The sequence below is a fragment of the Malania oleifera genome, chromosome 9 (assembly GCF_029873635.1).
Source record: "Malania oleifera isolate guangnan ecotype guangnan chromosome 9, ASM2987363v1, whole genome shotgun sequence".
Classification (NCBI taxonomy): Eukaryota; Viridiplantae; Streptophyta; class Magnoliopsida; order Santalales; family Ximeniaceae; genus Malania; species Malania oleifera.
The window spans coordinates 7,738,564-7,761,909 of NC_080425.1; the positions used below are offsets into that span (position 1 = coordinate 7,738,564).

At 39.4% G+C, this 23,346-nt stretch overlaps 1 protein-coding gene across 1 annotated transcript in view; it reads left to right on the forward strand.

The window, feature by feature from the left end:
• LOC131164078 (uncharacterized) overlaps positions 1-23,346 on the forward strand; it is a 49,324-nt gene that overhangs the window by 20,427 nt on the left and 5,551 nt on the right. The window contains exons 3-6 of the mRNA XM_058121032.1: positions 4,958-5,043; positions 5,133-5,211; positions 5,288-5,397; positions 22,291-22,355. Of these exons, the coding sequence (XP_057977015.1) occupies positions 4,958-5,043; positions 5,133-5,211; positions 5,288-5,397; positions 22,291-22,355 (340 nt within the window). The remainder of the gene's footprint in view (positions 1-4,957; positions 5,044-5,132; positions 5,212-5,287; positions 5,398-22,290; positions 22,356-23,346) is intronic.

Below are 23,346 nucleotides of genomic sequence, written 5' to 3' on the forward strand. Positions count from 1 at the left end.
AAATAAAATCTTCCCCCGGAATACAGCACTTTATCAATTGCGGTCATGCGTCTGGATTTGTTTGACATGAAGTGAATGACCAAAGGTCTTCCTGAGTCCCTCGTCATTTTTAACCAAGGAAAATTGGTTTTTTGCATCCAAAATTCAGTGAATTGTTTTTGGATCCATTTAACTTCATTGTCTAGCAATAAGCAACACAAGATACTTTGTTCTCAGATCTAGTATTCTAGGAGCTTGCAATGTAGGAAACCACTCAAAAGAAAATAGCTTTCTATCTATTTTGACTGAAAATGACATGGCAGAAACTCAGAGAAAAAGCTTCTTATATTCTGTTTCTTCTTTGACTATGCGCCCCCTCTTTTTTTTCTCCTTTTTTTTTCTCTTCTTTCTTCTTACTTATTTGCAAAGAGAAAGTTTAGAACAGAAACAAGCTTGATGGCAAGTCTTTGCCAAAGGGGCAAACTCAATTTGAAAATGCACTTAATCAACTTGACAGCATGGTTAATGACAGAGCACCTCATGGTATTAAATAACGGCCGTTATGTAGCGTAATGGCCGTTACGTAATGGAAAATCATCTCTCCGATTCTGTTACAGCCCGCATTAGCGGTGAGCAGAAAATTCTCGTGCGTAACGGCCGTTACGGAACCTTAACGGCCCATAACGGTCGTTACACTAACGTTACGACCCGTAACGTCCATTACGACACATTACAGCCGATAGCCCCTTACACTACTGCGTACCTTTTGTGTGTCTCTCTTCATCATCTAGCTTAGATCTCCTCATTTGAAGCCTCCAAAGAAACAAAAGCAGCTTCGAAGCTTCGATTTGTTGTGCAGTTCCCTCTTTCACTCTTCGTCTCTTTCGTACAGCTTCAATCTACGGATCTGAAGCTTCAAAATCCCCAAAATCAGCTTCGATTTTTGCCTTGAAGATGTTCTTCGCAGTTCGCAGTCATCGCAGGTCAGCTGACTGGCAGTTCGTCTTGAAGGTGTTTGATTTTTCCCTTGAAGGTGTTTCGATTTTTCCCTCTTTGTCAGTTCGTCTCCTTTGTCCAGTGTAAGAACCCAAAAATCAGCTTCCAATCTTCAATTTGTCGCTTGAAGGAGCTGTGCTCTGCAGGTCGCCTCCATTCGCAGGCTCGCAGTCGCAGCTCCAAAAATAAGTTTTGAAGCCTTCGATTCCCCCAAATTTTGGGGGCTTGCAGGTTGCAGCTCTCTCGCAGCTTCGGTGGGGACTCGGGACTCGGGAGTGGGCATGTTTCTTTAGTTCTTCTACTTCATTGGTTAATGTAATTGTAAATTACCAATTTATTCTAAACTAATAATTTAGTTTATTTTATAATTTCAGTTTATATTTATTATTTAATTAGTATGCAAATTTATAAATGATTATATAAGTAGAATTTATTAATTAAAAAAAAAATTAGTATAAAATTATTAAAACGTAAAATTTATAAAGATAGAGAGTTAGAGTACAAATTTAGTAAAAAATTATTAATTAATATTCTACATAATTATTTTTTTAAATACCTTGACTATTAATAATTTAATATTAGATCTAAAATTTATAATAAATCCTAATTTCTACACAATTAGTCAAGTCTCAAGTGACTCAAGTACACTACCATTTAAATAATTAAATTGTAAGATTTACAATTCCATATTTATTTTTTTAAATTGTAAATTGTAATATAAATTATTGTATTGTAATATAAATTATTGGGTCTTTTGACTCATTTTAAGTAACTTTATGTCTTTAATCAATTGATTCTTCATTTTAATTACATTTCTACATCTTTTTTACCCATTAAACTAATGCAAACTTTAAAAAAATATGCCTTTTTTTGTAAGCAGCGCACTAAAATTAATATAAAAATCATAATGCCTATTAAAAAGCATTTGTAGGTTGAATGAAGGTTGTCAAAATTCATTAAAAATCATGCATTAATGGATTTCATGCTTATTTTTCGATTTTGGCATGGTTGTGCATGCGTGAAAAAAATTCACAGCCGTTACGCCCGCTTCCCGTTACGTAACACCCGCGTCTCCCGCGTCCCGTGACACCCGCGACCGTTACGCAACGTTACCCGCTACCGCGATTTCGAACCATGGAGCACCTCTACAAAGATCTGAAAGGATGGCCACATTGCACATATCAAATGTGTCAACTAAGCGTAAGGCCTAAACAATAGCACGCTGATGATAATAAGGAATGCATTAGGAGGAAAAATAAAAATATCCCAACCAAATGCTTTTCATTATAGAAATTCAGAAAATATGCAACTTGCTCAAATAGGGGGAAAAGCCATCCGAGGGGCCAGATCCTCATCATGACTGACCCTAAGGCTGTACGAAATTTACTGAAAATCGAAAACTGCACCGGTACTGGACTAAATTAATTTTCAGTTTCATTTTTTCAATTTCTGTTTTGGTTTTATTTTTATTTTTATTTTTTGTAAATTCTGTTCTCAGTCAAACAAAAAATGAAGAAACAAAATATATATTTACTAATAAAAAAAATATTTTTCTTTCCCTTAGGAGTTTTAAGGAATTTATGTTAAATTAGTTTCTGATTTCCTTATTGCCTCTTTAGTCTGTTAATTCATTTTATTGGGAGGAACCGTAGAGAACTGGAAGTCATTTCCAATTTTAATTGCATTTATCATAAAGTGGAGGGAGTTTTATATAGGAAGCAGGGAGACCTTACCTTTGATACCATTCTTGATTTGGAAATGGTGAATGGGGAGTGCATAGTGGGGGGCGGGAGAGGTTAACCCAAATTAGGAAGAGACATCTCAGATGTGGTGAAATTTGTCTCACATCGGGAAGAGTAGAGAGCTCAGCCTTCCATCCTTCTATAATACGCAATTTCCTCTATTATCAACTTGCCAAATCTAGTCTTTGGGCTTGCTGTTCTGCAGGCCTTTATTTATGAGCTTGTTACAAGAGCCTTAATTTCTTTTCTAGGTTGAAAATACTTAACTTATTTGAAGGGAATGCACCTTGGTGAACCAGCCCAAACTTGGCTTGGTGAGCCGCTGAAAATCCCGCCTAACTACTGTACCCAAAGCTACCTCAACTTACCAAAGCCTGACTGACTGGCCAAAACTCACATCCTCACCCTCATGGACCCAAACCCGAATATCAACCAGCCCGACCAACCTCGGCAAGCAAAACCTGTATCGACCCTCACTTAGACCTGCCATGTGTCGAGCCGAGGACTGCCTAACTCAGTTCTAGATATAGGTGTAGATCATAAATATATTGAAATACAAAATATAGAATGTTCAAACAAGAATATAAATGCATAGCAATGTGGTGTATTTTTATCTCGAAATTATTGGTAAGAAAAATACAAAAAGTAAAAGTGAAAGAAATTAGAATTTGCAAATATGTAATTTTAATAAGAGAAATGGAATTGAAACTAAATATGAAATAAATAAAATTAAAATTGATTTTTTAAAATAAAAATTACTAACTAAAAATAAGCCAACTTAAAATTATTTTTTTCTTAGCTTTAATATAGGAAAAAGGGTTAAAAGATGCAAAAAAAAAAAAAAAAAAAAAGACTCAAAAAACCTATATTAGTCCTCCACTTGTAGCGGCCAGTAACAATATGTAATAGCTGTTAAGAGCACCGTAACAAGTATCAGCCATTATAATAGCAAATGATACTCAAAAAAACCTATTTTAGTCCACTTGTAACGGCCCATAGCAGTATGTAACAGCTGTTAGAGTACTGTAATAGACCATATCAACTGTTACGATACTGTATGATGGACTGTATCAGCCTGTCCTCTAATTAGAGGACCTCTGAGATATCACCCTGAAATGGTTTGGGAAGACACTGATACTGTTATGTAACAGGTGATACTACCACTATGCACAGATAGCACCATATCGGCCAATAATTGGAGGACCTCTGTGATATCCTGTAATGGTTTCGAGATCACCAATACCATCATATAACTGATGCAGCCATTATGCACTGATTTTTTGAACTATGCCACTAGGATTCAAACTTCAAACTCATGACCTCCCATCCTCCAAATTACATTGGAGTAAGCCCTTACAATTGGCCACAGCCAACAGTCCCTAGTAATACAAATTTGTCAACTTAGGTTGACTATTAATTTGATTTGTTCTAGAATTCAAAGAAAGGGCAGCCCGGTGAACTAAGCTCCTGTGTATGTGGGGTCTGGTGAAGGGGTGACCCAAGATGGGTCTACAGTTCACAGCCTTACCTTGCATTTTTGCAAGAGGCTGTTTCTATGCCTTGAACCTGCAACCTGGAGTCACACAGCAACAACTTTACCGTTGTGCCTAGGCTCCCCTTTTTTTTTCTAGAATTTCTATATATTAAATAACTAGTTTCAATTTCTAAAAAAGTGTTCTGATGTAATTTTTTACTTTTTCATAAGACCTAGTTGCTTCATGCCACATCTACGGATTAAGCATTTATTATCTCCGTTATATACTGGGGGCCATTGTCTAATCCAATAATAAAAAGCTTGCTACCAGTTATATGTACGCTGGTTCAAAAAGGTCAATGTCAATTCAACACCTCCCAGGTTTGCCACTTGGCCAGGATAAGCACTTGGTAGTATCTGTGCCCTTCATTGGGGATCAGGCCTCCCTTGTAAGCTGACATCAAGGTTATCTTATCTCAGTCAATGGAGTTTCTGTACCTATGCTTGGTTAAATTTGTTATGAATGGGGAAATTTTCTATGGCAACAATTTGAAATATGATTGGTGTAAACAATTGAGCCATATATATCATAATTTAGTGCTGTATCTAGATGCATGCTTTTGGTTTGTTTTTTAAAATGGAATTGTGCCCTTGGGACAGTACAGTGAGCTCCATAATATAATTTTAGTCCCAGATCTGCAATTTAGTTTTTAGTTTCTTTCTGTTTTCAGATTTTAATATATACGTCCTTCTGTTTATTTCCTAGATGCCGTTATTGTAGCTGTCAAGCCACAGGCCCCAGTTAAAAATATTCGGAATGGATTGGATGATGACGATGATGAAGATGATCTGGTTAGAACTGTAAATATTTTCCTGAACAGAACTGAATGCCATTTGATTGCATTAACAGATTAACTCATATTTTTGGTTGATGTTTTCAGAAGTTTCAGCTTCCGCAGTCAGCAAGTTGGTGGAAAAAGAGGCTTTTCTTTTTCCTACATGACAAACTGAAGTTTCCTGGTAAGAATGTAGCTAGATAATTGTTTTTCTTAAAATAAAATTGCTAATTAACACACTATTTCTTTTTCATTGGTAGATATCCTTTTGATGGCAATCTTTTCTCTGAGTCTTAAGGGGTGGGCTGCTATCATCATGTGGTTTATCTTTGCACCCATTGCCCACAGATGGGATGTAGGACCTTTATATGTAAGTTTTCTCATTTCTTCCGACTTCTTATCTGGTTACGACTTTTGATTTTCTTACATTATTGAAATTTACTTGGGTTTTTAGTTGGTCTCCAACCCAGTGATGATCTGTTCAGATTCTACTAACTCAAGCTTAGCTTAGATTAGTAAGATTGGCCAGAAAGGACCCAAAAAGTATAAGCTTCTATGTTTTTATCTTGGCTGAAAATTTTCATTATATTTGGACGTGTCATTAAACAATTGTTTCAATTATTTTTTGAAAATTGAGAATCTTGCTAAAAAGAAAGAGAAGAGGCCTTAGACACTTTTAAGCCTTTAACTGCTAGCAGTAATAAAGAGTAAGGGATATTAGGTAGTGACACTCCCAACAATTATACATATTCCATCTTAGTTATGCTAAGGCTACATTTCATGTTCAGTAAATCCATGTGAATGGGTTTGAAACCAATGTTTGAAACAACGGAATGGGAATGAATTTTGTAAGGCCCACTATTATTAGTGAGAACCCCAATCAAGGATATCTGGACTGATATTACCATGGGGGCAGGTGGGAATGTCAAATCTTGGGTGGGGGGGGGGGGGGGATGGGGATGCCTCAAAATGGAAATGATGCCATTTTGTTTACTCTATTTTTTTGCTAGAAAAAAATAGAGATTGAGAAAAAGAACAAAAAGGAGGGTGAGCCATCTACTCTGTTTGCCAGATGGCCCAGACCCAAGTGCCAACACTGTGTGCCGTCAATCCAAACGAGCTATTGTTTGTGTCTCAAGCTCAAGACATTATTGTAAGAACAGAGCTCTCTCCCTCTCTCCACCATGCGACATGAGGGCAGGTTGGCCATCTTCATCAAAAGGAAGTTTTTCAACCATGCGCTTGATGGTGAGAATGTCAACCTTCTCCGGACTACTGAAAATCACAAGGGTCGGAGGGTCTCCATCTTCCTCAAAGTGGGAGAAACTGAGTGGCTCCTGGCAGCTTTGGAAGATTTCTGGAGTTCCTTCAGCGCCAAGCTTGTTTCCCCCGCTTGGCTTTGTTGCTTGAGGTTGAAGGAGAAGACGCTGCTGCTCCAACCCAAGGAAAACAGTTTTGGAAAGTTCCTTGCCCTAACTGAGATCAACAAAGGAGGCTGGAAGGTCATTGCTATCCCAGAGGGCTCCAACTCGAAGGGGTGGGCCATGTTCCTTAGCACTGCAAAGGATCTAGGTTGTAGAGTGATCCATAGCTTACCAGCTAACTCCAAGGTGTGGTCAAGGTCGTTGTTTGAGCCACCCAAAGGATTTGCGACTAAGTCTCTCTCGAAGGTCCGCTGTGCTTGCCTCATCGTGGTGGCTGAATCAGGCTTTCCTTTGCCTGTATAAATGTTTTGAAGGTGCATAAGGACATGCGATCCTTCGCACATGTTGTCCAAGAAGCTGCCAAGGGCAGCAGAGCCCCTCATGACCTTTTGAATCTTCTGAGCCTAGCTTTAGTCACCCCATCCTTTGTGCAAGTTTCAAGTACTTGGGGGCTGGGTTTTTTTTGAGTCCCTTATGTTTGAGCCCAGGTTGTTTCACTGTTGGCCTTCCACTTTCTGGGTCTTCCTCCCTTCATCTGGAAAGCCTGCTGCCTTGACCTCCTTCCTCTCCAGCTGTGACCCTTCTGTTTTCTTGTACTTGCAGCAGGCCTGTTTTGGATCTTCTATCTCGCAGGAGGTCCAGCAAGTCCAGGTTGAGAAGGCTGATTCTGTTTTTGGCTGGTTTGCATCCTATTTGGGAGCCTCTAAATCCAGTTTTGAGGTGGAAAATCTGGCAATTATCCCTGCTGCAGTGACAGACTTGCTGGGTGCTGAAGACTGCCCCTACTCTCTGTCTTTGAGGGAGTTTAATGAGATGGAACTGGATAGTACTGGTTTCAAGTTGCAGGTGTCCAATTGGGTGTTTTGCAAAATGAACTTGGTTAGTAAGACTACTGGGGTCTCTTTCGAAGGCTTTGAGGAAAGAGCAATGTGGTTATTTGAGGAAATAAAGAAGAAAAGAAGGAAGGCACTTCTGAGAAAAATAAAAAAACCTCAAGGCAGCAGCCATAAGAAAGGCACAAGTAGGGAGTTAAAGAGATTGGAATGGTCAGGAATTATGGCAAGCTGGAAGGGTGAGAGAGGCTGGAAGCAGTCGGGTTGGTGATTTGATCCTATGTTGAGGAAACTAATCTTATGGAATGTGAGGGGACTTATGACAAAAAAAAGAGATCCATGATCATATCGGTTCTTAATGATTGGAAAGGAAATGTCATTTGTTTTTAGGAAACAAAGGTGAATTCCATTAATTGGTCAATAGTATATAGGGAATTAAGAATTGTAAATGGATTGCATTGAATGTGATGGATAATGCGGGAGGTATTCTCTTTATGTGGAATGATCTGGTTGTAGAATTGCTGAACCATTCCATTGATGCCTTCTCGGTCTCTTGTTCTAGAAGACAATTTTGTTTGGAACTTCACTGGGGGTTTTGGTCGAGGTGAAGGGCCTTCCAGACATCTTCTGTGGAATGATCTTGTGGAAATTAAAGACAAATGGGTTAAACGTGGGTTAGGGGGTGACCTCAACATGATCTTATATCCTTATGAAAGGATTGGGAGATCCTTTGAGTCTGTTAGCATACATGAGTTTCATAATTTTGTGAATGCCTTTGTTCTCATTGACCTCTCCTCATTGGTTGCCTTTTCACATGCTCAAACTCGAGGGAGACTCCTTCACACTAGGATTGTAGATTCTTAGTTTCCTCTGATTAGGAGGAACACTTCCCAAGGGTTACGCAATCCTTGCTCCCTTGCCATATCTATCTCAAACTACTTTCAAATCCTTACTGACACAAAGGGGGAATCAAGTATGGGCTAACCCCTTTCTGCTTTACGAACATGTGGTTTAAACATGAAGAGTTTGATGATCAGGTCAAGAATTGATGCCTCAAACTGCAAATTGAAGGGAAGGCCAGCTTTGCAGTTGCCTCAAAGCTGAAATTCTGCGAAGAAAAATTGGAGTGGTAGAACAAAAATGTTTTCAACAACATCACTCTCAGGGAAAAGGGGTTTCTTGACAACATTAAGGAGCTGGATGATAAGGAAATCATTGAGGGTCTAAATACGAAGAACAAGTCTTAGAAGGCTTGCTCTCAGAAAAATGATCTTGCTCGAGTTATCACCTCAAAGGAAATTGCATGGAGGCAATAAAAAAAACTAGGGCTATTTGGTTAAAGGAGGGGGATAAGAATACTAGTTTCCCAAGCAGCTAATACGCACTGCAGATTCAATATGTTAACCAGAGTAGAAGTGGCGTGAGAGGTTTTGGTGGCCTAAGGGGGGAATCAAATGGGGCATTTGCAATTACTTCAAAGCCTTGTATATTGAACTAGAGTCCTGGAGAGCAACAGTAGATGGTATTATGTTAGAAACTTGAGCCTCTCTATAGCTTGGTGGCTTGAGAGGCCTTTTGAGGAAGAGGAAATTGTTTGAGCTCTATAGAGTTGCAACGGGGATAAAGCCCTCATTCCTGTTGGCTTTGCTATGGATTTCTTCCAAAGGAATTGGGACCAAGTAGGATATTGTTGGAGCTTTTGAAGATTTCCAGTCTAGTATCAACTCAACCTTTATCTTGTTGATTTCTAAAAAACCAGGGGCTTGTAACACCAAATACTTTCACTTGATCAGATTGATTGGCAGTTTGTAATCAACTTTATACAACTCCTTTCCAAAGCCCTTGCAGTGAGGCTCAAATATGCAATTTCCATAGTTGTCGGAAAGTACCAACATGCCTTATTGCAAGTAGGGAAATCATGGATGCTATTCTAATTGCCAATGTAGTTGTGGATGCCTACAATTTTTAAGGTTAGGATATCAACGTGTCCCTAAGGAACAAAACACACGACTTGGATGGTGACTGAGCAAGTGACTAGGGGTGTGAGATTGTATTTTCAATGTTCAATAGAGTCGTCACTAACTTGTTATTTTCCTAGGTTTGGTTAGATCACCTAATTTTTGGCCTCTAAGCTAAACCTAGGTCTAGGTTCTAGTAGTCTTGGCTTGTGTAACTAGAGTAGGGCTCAAGAGTACAGTTTTGCCAGTGGAAGTTAATAGCGCCTGCTAAAAACCCGATCCATGAACAATACTGTGATAATACTTGATTAACCAAAGATTACCCTTTTGAACTTAATTAAACAAGACTAATAGCTTTTCCATGTTTATTTAATTATTATCATTTTAATATTGAACAACCCTGCCACTGTAGAGATTGCTCTCTCCTCGAGAGTCTTAAAAGGATGTCATTGCTTCATTTTTGAGTTCCTTGTCGAATTTTTTTAAAATTAGCAATTCAAAATGTGTATGCATGCATCATTTCAAGGCCCCAACCCCCTTTCTTTTTAGACCTACAAACAACCTCCCAACTAGCCAAATGATCCTTATCTCCACCAATTCCATACTATAGGGAATTTTTGATGACTCAATATTTCTAGCTACCCCCATATAATTTCTAAAATGGACAAGAAATAGAAAAATGTACTAGTAAGACAAGCCTGGATAAGTGTAATATGCCCACCCATCCAACCTTTTGGACACCTTCTCCATTGCAGGATCCCAAAGCCCCATTGTCCAAGGATTACACCAAGAGGCACTCAATAAATCCGAAACCAATTAAGAATACCACGCCCCACTAAAGAGGACAACTCCAAAGATCTAGAATCACTCAAATTAATACAAGCTATCTTGCTCTTCCCTAAATTCATTTTTAAACCAAATACTCTCTTGAACAATTGCAAGATAGTAAGCACATTTAAGACTCCCTATGATCTTCTAAGAAGAAAATAGTCTCATCTACGAACTTAAGATGATATATCATAACCCCTCACTCTCCACTACGATCCTTCTTGAGAATTTAGGTATACTCCCAAGAGGGGGGGGGGGTGAATTGGTTTTTTTTTTTCAAATTTCTTTGTAACTTAGTTTTGCAAATACCTTAGTTAAGTATTACCCTTTAAATTTAATTTCTAACAATCACACAATCACAATAATATTGATCAACAACCTAACAAGTTCAGTCAACAATCCTTTGTACAATCCAAATTCAATCTTTTATGAATGAATGAATGATATTAAAGATCAGCTGTTGAATTCCAATGACAAATATCAAGATAAGATTGATTAAAAATCTCAGAACTTCAATATTAAAGATTGATTTTATTAAGCCTGCCACTTTCCTTCAATGGAATTAATTTAGAAAAATTAACTTCAACTGTGATATTCAAAAATCAGTATTCAATTCTATTCTGAATTTGTTAAACCAAATGACAAACAATATAGTTTCTTGATTTCAAGTATGAACAAAAATCAGTTTTTCAGCAACTTCCAATATGCAGTAAGTTCTCAATAGGCATACACGCAGATTATAAACTTGCAATAAAGTAAAGAGATTAAGGAAGAAGAGCTGAAGACTAGATTTTTTACAAGGTTCGGCTAGAAGCCTATGTCCTTGCCCCAAGCAACACACTGTGAGAATTTTCCTTTTCCCAACTTCATTGTCAGGTGAAGTTACAACCTCTCTCCCTCAAAGGTAGAGTTCGCCGCTCTTACAAGAATCCCCTCTCGCTAGGCAATGATCCAACAGTCTTGAATCGTCAAGAAAACAAGAAACAAAGAACAACTTTTGTTCGTATAAGTAAAACTCTCAGTTAGAGCAGATTTTTACAATTTAAATTCAATATACTTCAGCAATAAACAATATAGAAGATGAAGCTCAGTAGAATATCACCAAGGTTTTGATTTGATTTGAAATTCTTAGTAGAAAAGATCAGAAAACCGTGGGTTGTATCAGCAAAAAGCACAACAATACTCCAGAGAAAATTTCAGCAGGAGAATTTTGAATTTGTAATTTGTATGTGCTTGATTGTTGTGTATAATTTGTGAAAATAACAAGTATTTATAGAGTAATAAAGCATATTACCGTTTTCCCCAAGTTACTTGCCGTATTTTCCAAGTTTGGGATTTGAGAAATCAGTTTTGGAAACTTTCCCATGCTGTTTAAAAGTTAAAACAAGAACTTCTGTCGACTGTGATATGAGGGTCAGTCGGTTGAGTCTTTTAAGTTCAGCGTATTTTGAAAACTCAGTGTTGTGTCAGTCGACTGGACGTTAAGAGTCAGTCGCCTGTCTCGGTTCTGTTTGCTTAAAAAATATTGACACAAAAATGTCAGTTGCCTGATGTAAATTCATCAGTCGCCTGTCCCGCTTGCAACTCACATGTTTTTCAAAATTTGGATTCCAAAAATTTAACTTTTAATCTTGGAAAACGTAAATGAGACTTTTTAAAAATATTTTCCATGGTTTTCAAAATCAGGTCTCTAAGTCAACTATAGTTCCCTAGAGCTTCAAACATCCATGTTGAAAGTGTGAAGTACTTACATGAGACTTCTTATAAACTATAACTTTCTAAGCACTAAGTCTTCATGCATTTGCTTCCATTCTTTGTGTCTATCTTGAGCTCGGTCTTCAATTAACTTTAGCTTCATCATACTCATGTCTCTAAGCATAATCGTCATTCAATCTCATCAAACACTTGATCTTGATCTTTATGAAGGCATTTGAGCCCTGAAACTTAACGTAACCAAACATGTTAAGTACCTTTGATTTGTTATCATCAAAACTTGAGATTAAGCCTTGTTAGGCCAACACCTCTCACAAATTTTCTATCTACAGCACTATGAACCAATCAACTAAATGCATCTAGCACAAGAATGGACAAAAAAGGAGAAAGGGGATCTCCTTGTCTAAACCCCCATTGAATTCCAACCAAGATTAGGCTCTCTGGAGGCATTAGATGAACAACCCATCATCCAAGTCCCCACCTATCACCAAAATTCTTCCTTGAAAAGCTTTTATCAAGAAAGGTCCAACTAAACCGGTCATAAGCCTTTTGAAAGTCTACTTTAAAAACAACTCTTTAGCTCTTTTTCCACAAAATCCTCAACAATCTCTTTTGCTCCTAAAATAGCATCCATGATCTGCCTATTTCCCACAAAAGTGCTTTGAGGCTTCCGTAGTAGTATCCCATATGCTAGAACCTTTGCTATGATCTTATATGCACTAGTCACTAGACGGATAGGCTGAAGGTCTGCAACTTCAGCAGACCTATTTTTCTTAGGTACCAAAGTGATGAAAGTTGAGTTAATACCTTTCCCCAAAATCCCATTAAAATAGAACTCATTGAAAACCTTCATTAAATCCCCCGTAACCACATCCCAACAATTATGAAAGAAAGCCATATCAAGCCCATCCTTATCCCCCTCCATCCAAAACAGAACTGCCTTAACCTTACTTTCCTCACATGGCCATTCCAACCACCTAATCTGATTGCTAGAAATAGGTTTCAACTGCAACCCCTCACACATTGGCCTTGACATCCTCCTTAATAAACAAATTAGAAAAAAAATTGTAATCTCCTCAGATATTGAACAAGAACCACTAGTAACCACACCTGCCCTTAGTTCCAATTCCTTAATAGCCAACCAATGGAAAAAGTTTGAATTATATTCACCTTCCCTAATCCATTTGAATTTCTTCTTTTGCCTCCTACTCTTCATTTTTAGAAAGATCACCTCCTCTAACTCATTTATCAACAAAACTCTCTTAGCCTTATCACAATCCAAAAGACTCCCTTCTTCTTTCTTATCCAACAAAGCTCACCTAAAATGCTATTTTTCTTAGCCCTAATATTCCCAAAGACTTCAAAATTCCCCCTTTTCGACTCCTGTTTAAGACACTTTAGTTTTTTCATAGACTTAGACTCTTGCGATCCCTTCTCAACATTCTCTCTCCTAACATTCTGCACCAAAGGTTGATAAGACTTGTGCCTAAGTGTCACGGGCTAAGCTTGTTCAGGGCATTATGCTTGCCTATGACCGCTTATCTCGTGTGTTTGGGATGGGTTTCCATCATGTAAATACTAGTGTAGGGTTATTTTCTAGTATTTCTTTCATTGTAAGCCAAATAAGGCAGTATGACTCCTCGGTCACTTTGATGTTTCCTAGTGCTAGAGTGAGAATGGCCTAGAAAGCTCTTTAGGGGAGGGTGAGTGTTCATCAATCATTGTAAACTCACTAGCAATTGTCAACGTGCTTAGCCTACTTGCCTCCCTCGCTAAGTACAACATGTCAACGGAGGATTTATTAATGAATTACGTTTTCTTCAATATTTACTGCTTGGTTGCCACGGCTTTCATGAATTGATTATTATTTCCGCTGCTATCTGATTGAATGTTAATGAAAGTGTTCCGTGGATGAATGTTGGTAAACAAAAGGCTGGCTAGTTAAGCAAGAGTGCTTTAGCTAGCGCCGCACGGCCCTTCACAACGGTGTGAAAAAAGGCGGACCGTGACATTTGGTATCAGAGCCCAAGTCGGTGACACTTGGTGAGAGCCCAAGGTTGAGTTGCTACGTGAATTCGATTGCCTTCGTTGTTGGGTTTGGAAAGCTTTGGTAAGTGACCATGGCACCAAACAATGCTGAGAGGATCAGCGTGCTGGAAGCACAGGTTGAAGAGTCAACCAACACTATGGCCGCGGAGGTGGCCCAGATGAGAGAACTTGTTGATGAAGTGAGGGGATCACAAAAACATCAAGCAGGTTTGATAGGCGACATGTCAGAGGACTTTCGCCACACTGTGGAAACTTTGCAAGCCCGGATGGCAGATCTGGATGCAAAGGTAAATGTGATGGTTCTTGCTATGGGGAACTCCAACACTCCGGGAGTTAGCAAACCAAGGTGCCAGAACCCAGGACGTATGGGGGTGCCCGAGATGCCAAGGAGTTAGAGAACTTCTTGTTTGATGTGGAGCAGTACTTTCGCGTTGTGAGGATGGCCTCAGAACAGGCAAAGGTGGATACTGCAACCATGTACTTGGTTGGTGATGCCAAACTGTGGTGGCGTACCAAGTACAGAGAAATTTAAAATGGAAGCTGTGTGATTGATAGTTGGGCAGACTTGAGGAGAGAGCTCAAGGCCCAATTTTTTTCCTGAAAATGTTGAGTATAATGCAAGGAGAAAACTGAGAGATCTCAAGCATACGGGTTCAATCAGTGACTATGTGAAACAATTTTCTGCTTTAATGTTGGATATTCGGGATATGTCGGAGAAGGACAAGTTGTTCTATTTTCTAGAGGGGATGAAACCGTGGGCAAGAACTGAACTTCATAGACAAAGGGTTCAAGACTTGTCAACTGCACAAGCGGCTGCAGAACGCTTGACAGACTACGCTGGTGATGAGACCACTTCGTCCAAACGGTTTTGGCGGAGAGGGAAACGGTGGAAAGTCTTTCAAGAATGGCAAACCCAAGAGTGGGGGAGCCGACCCTAATTCATCAACCTCACAGGAAGCTTCGTCGTCTCGAGGATTCAACACACCCAATGGAAAGGGGAAGAGTAAAATTGAGTGTTTCTTGTGTCGGGGTCCTCATAGAGTTTTTGAGTGCCCTCACAAAGCATCACTTAATGCCTTACAGGCTTCCATTGTAGAACAGGCAGTGGAAGACGATGGGGAAGAGGATGAAGCCCCGAGGGTGGGTTCAGTGCGGTTAGTGAACGCATTGGAAAAGCAGGCCAAAATATCGAAAGTTACACGAGCAAAAGGGTTAATGTTTGTGGACTTGAGGATAAATGGGAAGAGTACTCGCGCTATGGTGGATACGGGAGCTACTCATAATTTTGTTTCGCAGTTGGAAGCAGGAAGACTCAACTTATCCTTAGAGAAGGATACAGGACGCGTGAAAGCAGTTAACTCTGTAGCCCAGCCTACTCTGGGAGTAGCCAAGCAAGTGGCTATAAAGCTTGGACAGTGGGAAGGTCATGCGAATTTCACAGTGGTGCCATTGGATGACTATCCAGTCATTCTAGGAACGGAGTTCCTAATGGGGACGAGGGCAGTGCTGATGCCTTCGGCTGGTTCCCTGTGTCTGATGGGAGATCACTCGTGCATGGTGCAAGTCGTTGCAACGAAAGGAGACGAAGGGAAGTCCCTTTCAGCCATACAACTCAATGAAGGATTGGGTCAGGGTGAGCAGACACGTCTAGCCACGGTGGTGGTAGACAAAGAAGTAGGCCAAGAGCTGGAGCCTACGCCCATCCAAGCGGTGTTGGATGAGGATAAGGAGGTGTTGCCGGATAAGCTGCCTCAAAATTTGCTTTCACGACGGACTGTGGAGCAAGAGATCAAGTTGTTATCAGGAGTGAAACCACCTGCTAAAAGGCCATGTTGGATTGCGCCTAGAGAGATAGTAGAGTTGGGGAAACAGCTTGATGAAGTGGAAGCGGGATGTGTTCGCCCTTCCAAAACACCGTTGGGAGTATCGGTGTCGTTTCAGAGGAAACATGAAGAGCATCTACGGAAGGTGTTCGACAGGCTGAAGGGAAACAGTCTGAATTTGAAGAAGGAGAATTTCTCTTTCGCTCGGCGGAGCAACAAATTCCTTGGTCAAGCCGTTGAACAAGGCCGTATCCGGAGGGGTATGGAGAAGGTAAGGATGAATCAAGAACGGAAGATCCCCACGACAGTGAAGGAGTTGCGTTCCTTTCTTGACCTTACTAGTTTCTACAGGAAGTTCGTTAAGGGGTATTCGCGGAGAATGACTCCAATGACAGGACTACTGGGGAGGTATTATTGGCCACACACGCGGGATGATGTGGTTGATTATACCAAAACTTGTCTCATTTGCCAACAAGACAAGGGGGAGCGGAAGATGGTACTTTCATGGCCGCACCAAAGTACTGTTCGGCAGAGGGGACGACACAATTGTTCCATGCGACTATTGTGAAACATTGGGGTTTTCCCCAAGTTATTATTTGTGACCAAGATTTAATGCTCACTGACAACTTCTTAACAGAATTTTTCAGGATATTCAGGTCACACCTTGACATCTCTTCGAGTTATCATCAACAGACAGACGAACAGATGAAGAGATTCAGAGAGCTACTAGATGAGTACTTGCGCCATTGTGTTAATGACAACCAGAAGAGTGGCGTGCAACTACTTGATGTGGCTCTGTTCTGTGGCAACGCCCAAAGGCGCTCAACAACCAAAAAGAGCCCTTTTGAGCTTGTTACAGACCAGCTGCCACTGTTACCTCACACAGTGGGCGAGCTGTACAGACGAAAGAGTCCCAGGGCGTACATCTTCACCAGTGAAGGGAGAAAGAATGCAGAGTTTGCCCAAGCCTATCTGGAGAAAGCTTCTAAGCAGATGAAGAAGTGGGCAGATCAGCAGAGAAAACCGCAATTTCATGTCAATTGCCTCAAGCCATTCAACGCCAACATCAACAACCTGAGCAGAAGTCAGTCAAACAGCACAGAGTTGAAGATAGTGCAACCTGACAGACATGATGTTAAAGAGATCCTTGCAGACAGAAAGTTCATATCCTCAAGGAAGAAGCGGCAGAAGTTCCTAGTGAAGTGGAAGTGCCTTGATGACAAAGAAATCAGCTGGATTTCAGCGGAAGATTTGAAGCCACTTGTGGACAAAGTTGAAGTGTACCTATCGCCAAAAGTCTACGAGGACGTCGACCGCATAAGTGGGGGAGAATGTCACGGGCTAAGCTTGTTCAGGGCATTATGCTTGCCTATGACCGCTTATCTCGTGTGTTTGGGATGGGTTCCATCATGTAAATACTAGTGTAGGGTTATTTTCTAGTATTTCTTTCATTGTAAGCCAAATAAGGCAGTATGACTCCTCGGTCACTTTGATGTTTCCTAGTGCTAGAGTGAGAATGGCCTAGAAAGCTCTTTAGGGGAGGGTGAGTGTTCATCAATCATTGTAAAACTCACTAGCAATTGTCAACGTGCTTAGCCTACTTGCCTCCCTCGCTAAGTACAACATGTCAACGGAGGATTTATTAATGAATTACGTTTGCTTCAATATTTACTGCTTGGTTGCCACGACTTTCATGAATTGATTATTATTTCCGCTGCTATCTGATTGAATGTTAATGAAAGTGTTCCGTGGATGAATGTTGGTAAACAAAAGGCTGGCTAGTTAAGCAAGAGTGCTTTAGCTAGCGCCGCACGGCCCTTCACAACGGTGTGAAAAAAGGCGGACCGTGACACTAAGCCATGCATTTCAAATCTAAACAGAGTTAGAGCCCACTAAATCTTGCTAGACTAATAAAAATAGGGAAATGGTCTGATACTTGCCTACACAATGCCCTCTGAGGAAGCTTAGGGAACTCATCCTCCTTGCTTAAAAGTAGTGCTTATCTAACCGATTGACTCCCCCTCCCACCCCACCCCACCCCACCCCACCCCATAGTTCAAGAAAATAAAATATTACTCAAAGGAAGACCCCTTAACCCACAATCCCGAATAAACCTATCAAAATCCTTTATACTCAAGGTAGTCCTACCTCCCCTTTCATTTTTCCTAGGAGATCTATCCACATTAAAGTCTACCCTAAAGACCCACCTCGGATAGAAAAAACCATATACAACAAATAGGTCACCCAAAAATAAGACCTAAGAGGGGGTTTGAAGGACCATAGAGTGACAAGAACCACCACTAACCCTTACCTTTCACTTCTAGTAGAATCGACGAGGAAAAAGTCCCACAAGCCTATCAATATTAATTACTAAACAAGTATATGTCGAGATAAGAAATACCCCAGCTGCTACTTGAGGGGGAAGAATTTCCCACTTCTTACACTTTGTCCTAACTACTACAAATCACCCCTTTATACACTCTCTCGAGCTTCGTTTCTTGAATAAAAATGATATCTTAGGAATTCCTATTCAAAATTTCTCCAATGAGACCCCTCTTCTTCACATGGATTAATGGTAATAACCCATTCCCTCAAAGAGACTTGGTGTATTTTGATTGTCTATCTCATCTCTCAATTCATTAATGTTAATAACCCTCCTATGAAGAAGCTTCCTTTTGGCACAAACAATTAGGAGTAAAAGTTTTTTCAATTCAGGAATGGTTAATGAGGATGGGCCTTGGATACAGTAAGGTTGCTCCTTTGTGATCGTTTGGTCATGGATTCAAGTCAAAGGAAACAATCTCTTTGCATAAAAGTAGGGGCAAGGTTGCGTGCACTATGATGACCCTCTCCCTAGCCATATCTTCCTCTTGCACTAGTGAAGACTCATTCATAATTTCAACGAGAAGAGATCTTGTCATTCACTATAAGGAACAACAGCCAAGCCCCCTCTTCAACTAAATTATCTATATTGTTATCTGTTCTTTTCAAATAGTGAACACTAATATGTGCTATAAATCCATTGGAATATTAGATGGGGCCTCACTCTGTGGCCTATTTGGTGAATTAACCAATAAATCTTCATCTATCCCTTATTCCACCCAAGGACTTAAATTTCAGTCGAAACATTGAAATTTCAGTCAAAATTTCAAGATTTGACCAAAATTTTGATGTTTTAGATGGTATCGAATTGAAACTCATTGTCATTCATTTTTTTCATAATTTCAATCAAAATTTCAATGTTTCGGTTAATTTTGATTGAAATTTCAATGTTTTGGTAAATTTTGATAGAAAATTTGAAATTTTCAATAAATTTGGCATTGTAGCTCAAATTGTGATGCAAAAAATTGGAAAATAAAAATGAATTTTGAAGCCCTAAAGTCTAAACTAAGCATACCCCCTTATTATTATATTACTAATATTATAAATGTTCTTCATTTTTACTTGCCTTCATGATATGCAATATATATTCCCTACACTCTAAAAGTTGTCATGTATGCATTTTATTTACTGATTTTGATTCTAAATTATGCATAATCATCAATTTTATTGTTTCCAAAAATTCCATTGTAAATTTCCATCATTTACTCTAAATTTCCATCATGTGTTTACATCGAAATCAAAATTGAAAATGAAATTTCCATCTAACTTTCCATAGATTGAGATCATTGAAATTTCCATCAAAATTGAATTTTAAGTCCTTCGTTCTGCCGTCAATTGATCAAATAATAAAACCTTGTCAGACTCACACAAACTCTCCAAATTGTCATCTTATTGACAAAAGCTTTTCTTGCCATCCTTATCTTCTCGTAATGAAATATCTATAAATTGCTCATCCATTTGCCATCCGATGAAAAAGGTGGAGAAGAGATGGCCTTTTTGCTCACCATCATTTTAAATCATTATGTTTGGAACCTTCCTTCTCAATAAATCCTTCCATGCCCTTCTGTATGTTATTTTTCTTTTTATATAGAAGAAGACAGCATTATTAATTCTAAGAAACTGAGTACATGATTTAGAGGACAAGCAGACCTCCCCATAAAACTAGTAAAGCAAAAAACTATAATACAACAAAGAAAGCTCAGAAAAGGCAGGAAAAAGAAAAAAACAATATTTGTCCATTAAAAACACTGCCCTCCAATCTCTTATGAGGTTGGACAGCACAAAACCCCAAAGAAATCCAAAAGAGTGAACCCACAAGGAGCAAAGAAAGTCACCTTATCATATAAAAGCTGTGAGTAGGTTGATCGACTTTTAAAAATCCTAGTGTTCCTCACCATTCACAAGGTCCAGAAAATGGAAGAAGCCATGACACTCCAAAGATCTCTGCCATTTATGTTCTTCCCAAAACCCTTGAAGTTAATTTATAGCAAGTCTGCCACCTTTGCCGCGGCCATCAACTCTTCCCTCACCAGTTAAAAAAGGACACTCCAGTGTTGTGATGCCACCTTGCGATCCGCAAAAAGATGGGCGTTCAATTTGTTGCCCAATACATATACAGATGTCAACAATAAGAGCCTTATAGGCCCTTCTCCTCTGAAGCAAATCATACATGTTAACTTTTTCTAGGATTGCAGTCCAGAGAAGACCCGAATCTTCTGACACTTTAGTGCTTCAAATGATGTGATTCCAAGGAAAAAGGTTAGTGATGTGGGTTTTTTAGAAGGTGGGAGAGGAAAGATTTGGAGGTAAACATACCTGAGGAATCCCCCTACCACTCACTCTTGCTAATAGGGGGAATATGCTGCTCCAACAAGGAAATAAGGTTAGCGAGCTCATTGATCTCTCTTTCATTGAGATTCATGAAGAAATGGAAATATCAAGAACCTCTCAGAAGGAATAAAGGAGCTGATGGGAGCATTATGTAGTGATGAAAACTTAAAAAAGTAAAGGAACCTTAGCTCCAACTAGGACTTCCCCCCTCCCAGAAACAGACTTTTTGCCATTACCCACTTTGAGCCAAATATGAGGAAAGAAACTTACTCTCAACCTAGGAAACAAATTTCCAAGGACACGCATTGGAGATGATGCTACTGCCCCTTGTCTCCAGCCCATTCTATTTGATCCCGTACTTGCTCTTAATCGCCTTATTCCGTAGGGATTCAGGTTCTAGAGGGAACCTCCAAAGCCATTTACCTATAAGGGAGATGTTTTTGGATACCACGTTCTTGATGCCTAGGCCCCCTTCTGAATTAGGTTTGCTAACAACTTCCCAAATAACTAGATGATCTCTCCTTACCCATTCCTAGGACCTGACCAAAGGATGTGAAGCATCAGCCTCTTTAAAGATTTGGGCTACTCTTTTTATGGGTTTTAAACAAGGGAAGGTAATAGATCGGGATATTAGAGAGAGATGCAAAAATGAGAGTGGCTTGGCCCCCAAGAGAAAAATAGGCCTATTTCCCTGTTCCACTTGAGCCTATTATCTCAAGCTCCTTATAACCGTTAGTCAGCCCATTAGTCTTAGGCCCATTAAGGAATGACCCAAATTTAAAATCCCCACAACTTTATTGAAATCTCCAACCAAATCCGAATATCGCCTCCCTTCTCACCATTTTGCCCTAGGATTATGATCTTCCTAGATTCTTCAAAAAAGGGTACCAATAGTTGTGAACCACCCCCTTGCTGGTGACTATGGTATCTTTTGCCAAAGCTGATAGAAGAGTGGTTTTCCTTGTCTAACACCCTTCAGGTACTAAACCAAGATTTAGGTTCACTATTCACTATTCACTATTCACTAATCACTTTAACAGAAAGAACACAATAGAGAAGATACCCCCATCCAAAGGCACCATCTCCCCAAACCCCTTTCTCACAAAAATCTTGTCTAAGAAATTAACTAACTCTACTATAAGTTTCTCAAAATCCAATTTATAAATGATCTCCTTCTCCTTCCTCATCTGGGTGTTCCCCACTACCTTGTTGGCAATCAAAGTGACATCCACTATCTTTCTACCCTCCACAAACGCACTTTGAGCCTTATAAATAGTCTTATCAAACACCACACTCAGCCTACTTGCTAGTACTCTTGCAATAATCTTATACATGATAGGTCTGTCATCTATAATCTTGATATGGCGATAATCTTATACACATTAGAGATATACTCTAACAAACCAGAATGAGTCTCTGTGTGTGTGTGTGTGTGTGTGTACATACACATATTTCCTTTATACAATTAATAGTAAACAAAGCTTGTTGCCACCCTAACATTGCGCATGTTCTTTTTTGCATTGGCTGTCACATTATAAATGCCAAAGACCTTAGCCATAATGGGATTACCCCCATCTTATGAGGGGGAGGTGAGGTTCTAAATTTTGAGCATCTAGGATGGCTACCCTTTGGGACATTAAAATCTGGGAACACTTTAAAATGCAATTGCACCCTTGATCTTTTGGGTTAGAAATGAGGTTGGGAGAAACAAGTGAAACAAAAAAAAAAAAAAACAAAAAAAAAAAGAAGGAAAATGATTGTTTTTTCTTGTTTGCTCAATCACTGTCTTCAATATCATCTTACAGACAGACTAATGCTCCGCAGCTTTGCATCAAATTATTATTATTTTTTATCAAGTATCTTGTATGAGAAAGAATTTGCATGTCATTTATTTATTTATTTTCTTTCTGATCTGTATCCAGATCCTTGGGACGGGTTTTTTAATCATTTTCCTGAACCTTGGAAAGCGGCAACAGGGTGACATCAGGTATATCATATATGTAGTACTCGTAAATTATTGCTTTGGAAAAGGGTGGGGAGGGGGGTGTTGGATAAAGTTTTGTTTCTCCAGTTTCCCTGATCACCTTAAACAGTCATCAAGTGTTGCTGTATTTGCTCCAATTGTGTATATGATTGTGTTTTTGTCTCTCTTAGCTGATTCTTTTTTCTTTTGGTCTCTCTTTTTTCTTCTATTTTGTTCGCCTCCTTCTCAGTGTTTCATACTATTATGTTCTGCATTCTCTTCCTATATTTCTATTAAAGCTGATAGAGAAGTGTTCAATTTTGATAAATTGAATTGTGGATTGGCTCAAATTACAGAATTTTTAGGAAAACATACAAATCCTCTGCTTTTGAGCAAGGAAGAAGTTCAATGGGTGTTACATAATCTTGCTTCAGTTCTGTCTGGTCATTGTGGCTTAGATAAGGGATGTAAGGGTTTACTTCTGAGGTTTGAAGGAGCATTTTAATGCCTGAAATTGCTTGGTAATGGCTGGTGAAGTTTCATCTGCCTGGAGCAATTCAGATCAAAGGGTCATGGTAGTCCCATTCAATTTCAAGAAGGGAAATGAAGCTTTAGGTAGGTGGTTGTTTCTTACGTCCTTATAGAATTAGATGAACTAAAGGAAGAAAATAAAAGAACAGGAAGGTGGCGGCAGGAAATTGTGGATCAACAAATGTTCAAAGGATCTGTGTAGAAGATGATAAAGCCGTGGATTTGCAGAGGATATCCAAGCAAGGGTTCAACTGGTTTATCCTGGCATATTTGATTGTTACAGAAAGGTTCGTTACAGTTTCAAGGATTCCAGTGAGGGTTCCACTGGTCATGGTAGTTGGGATGGTGTGGGGAGATTTCAGGGGAGAAATCAGGGATTTGGGTCAGATTTGAAGGTTAGAATTGTTGACAGGGTAGGATTTGGGAGGAATTTAAATTTTAAGTTGGGCCTTCACATATTGGGCCTAGTTGGAGGGGAAATATG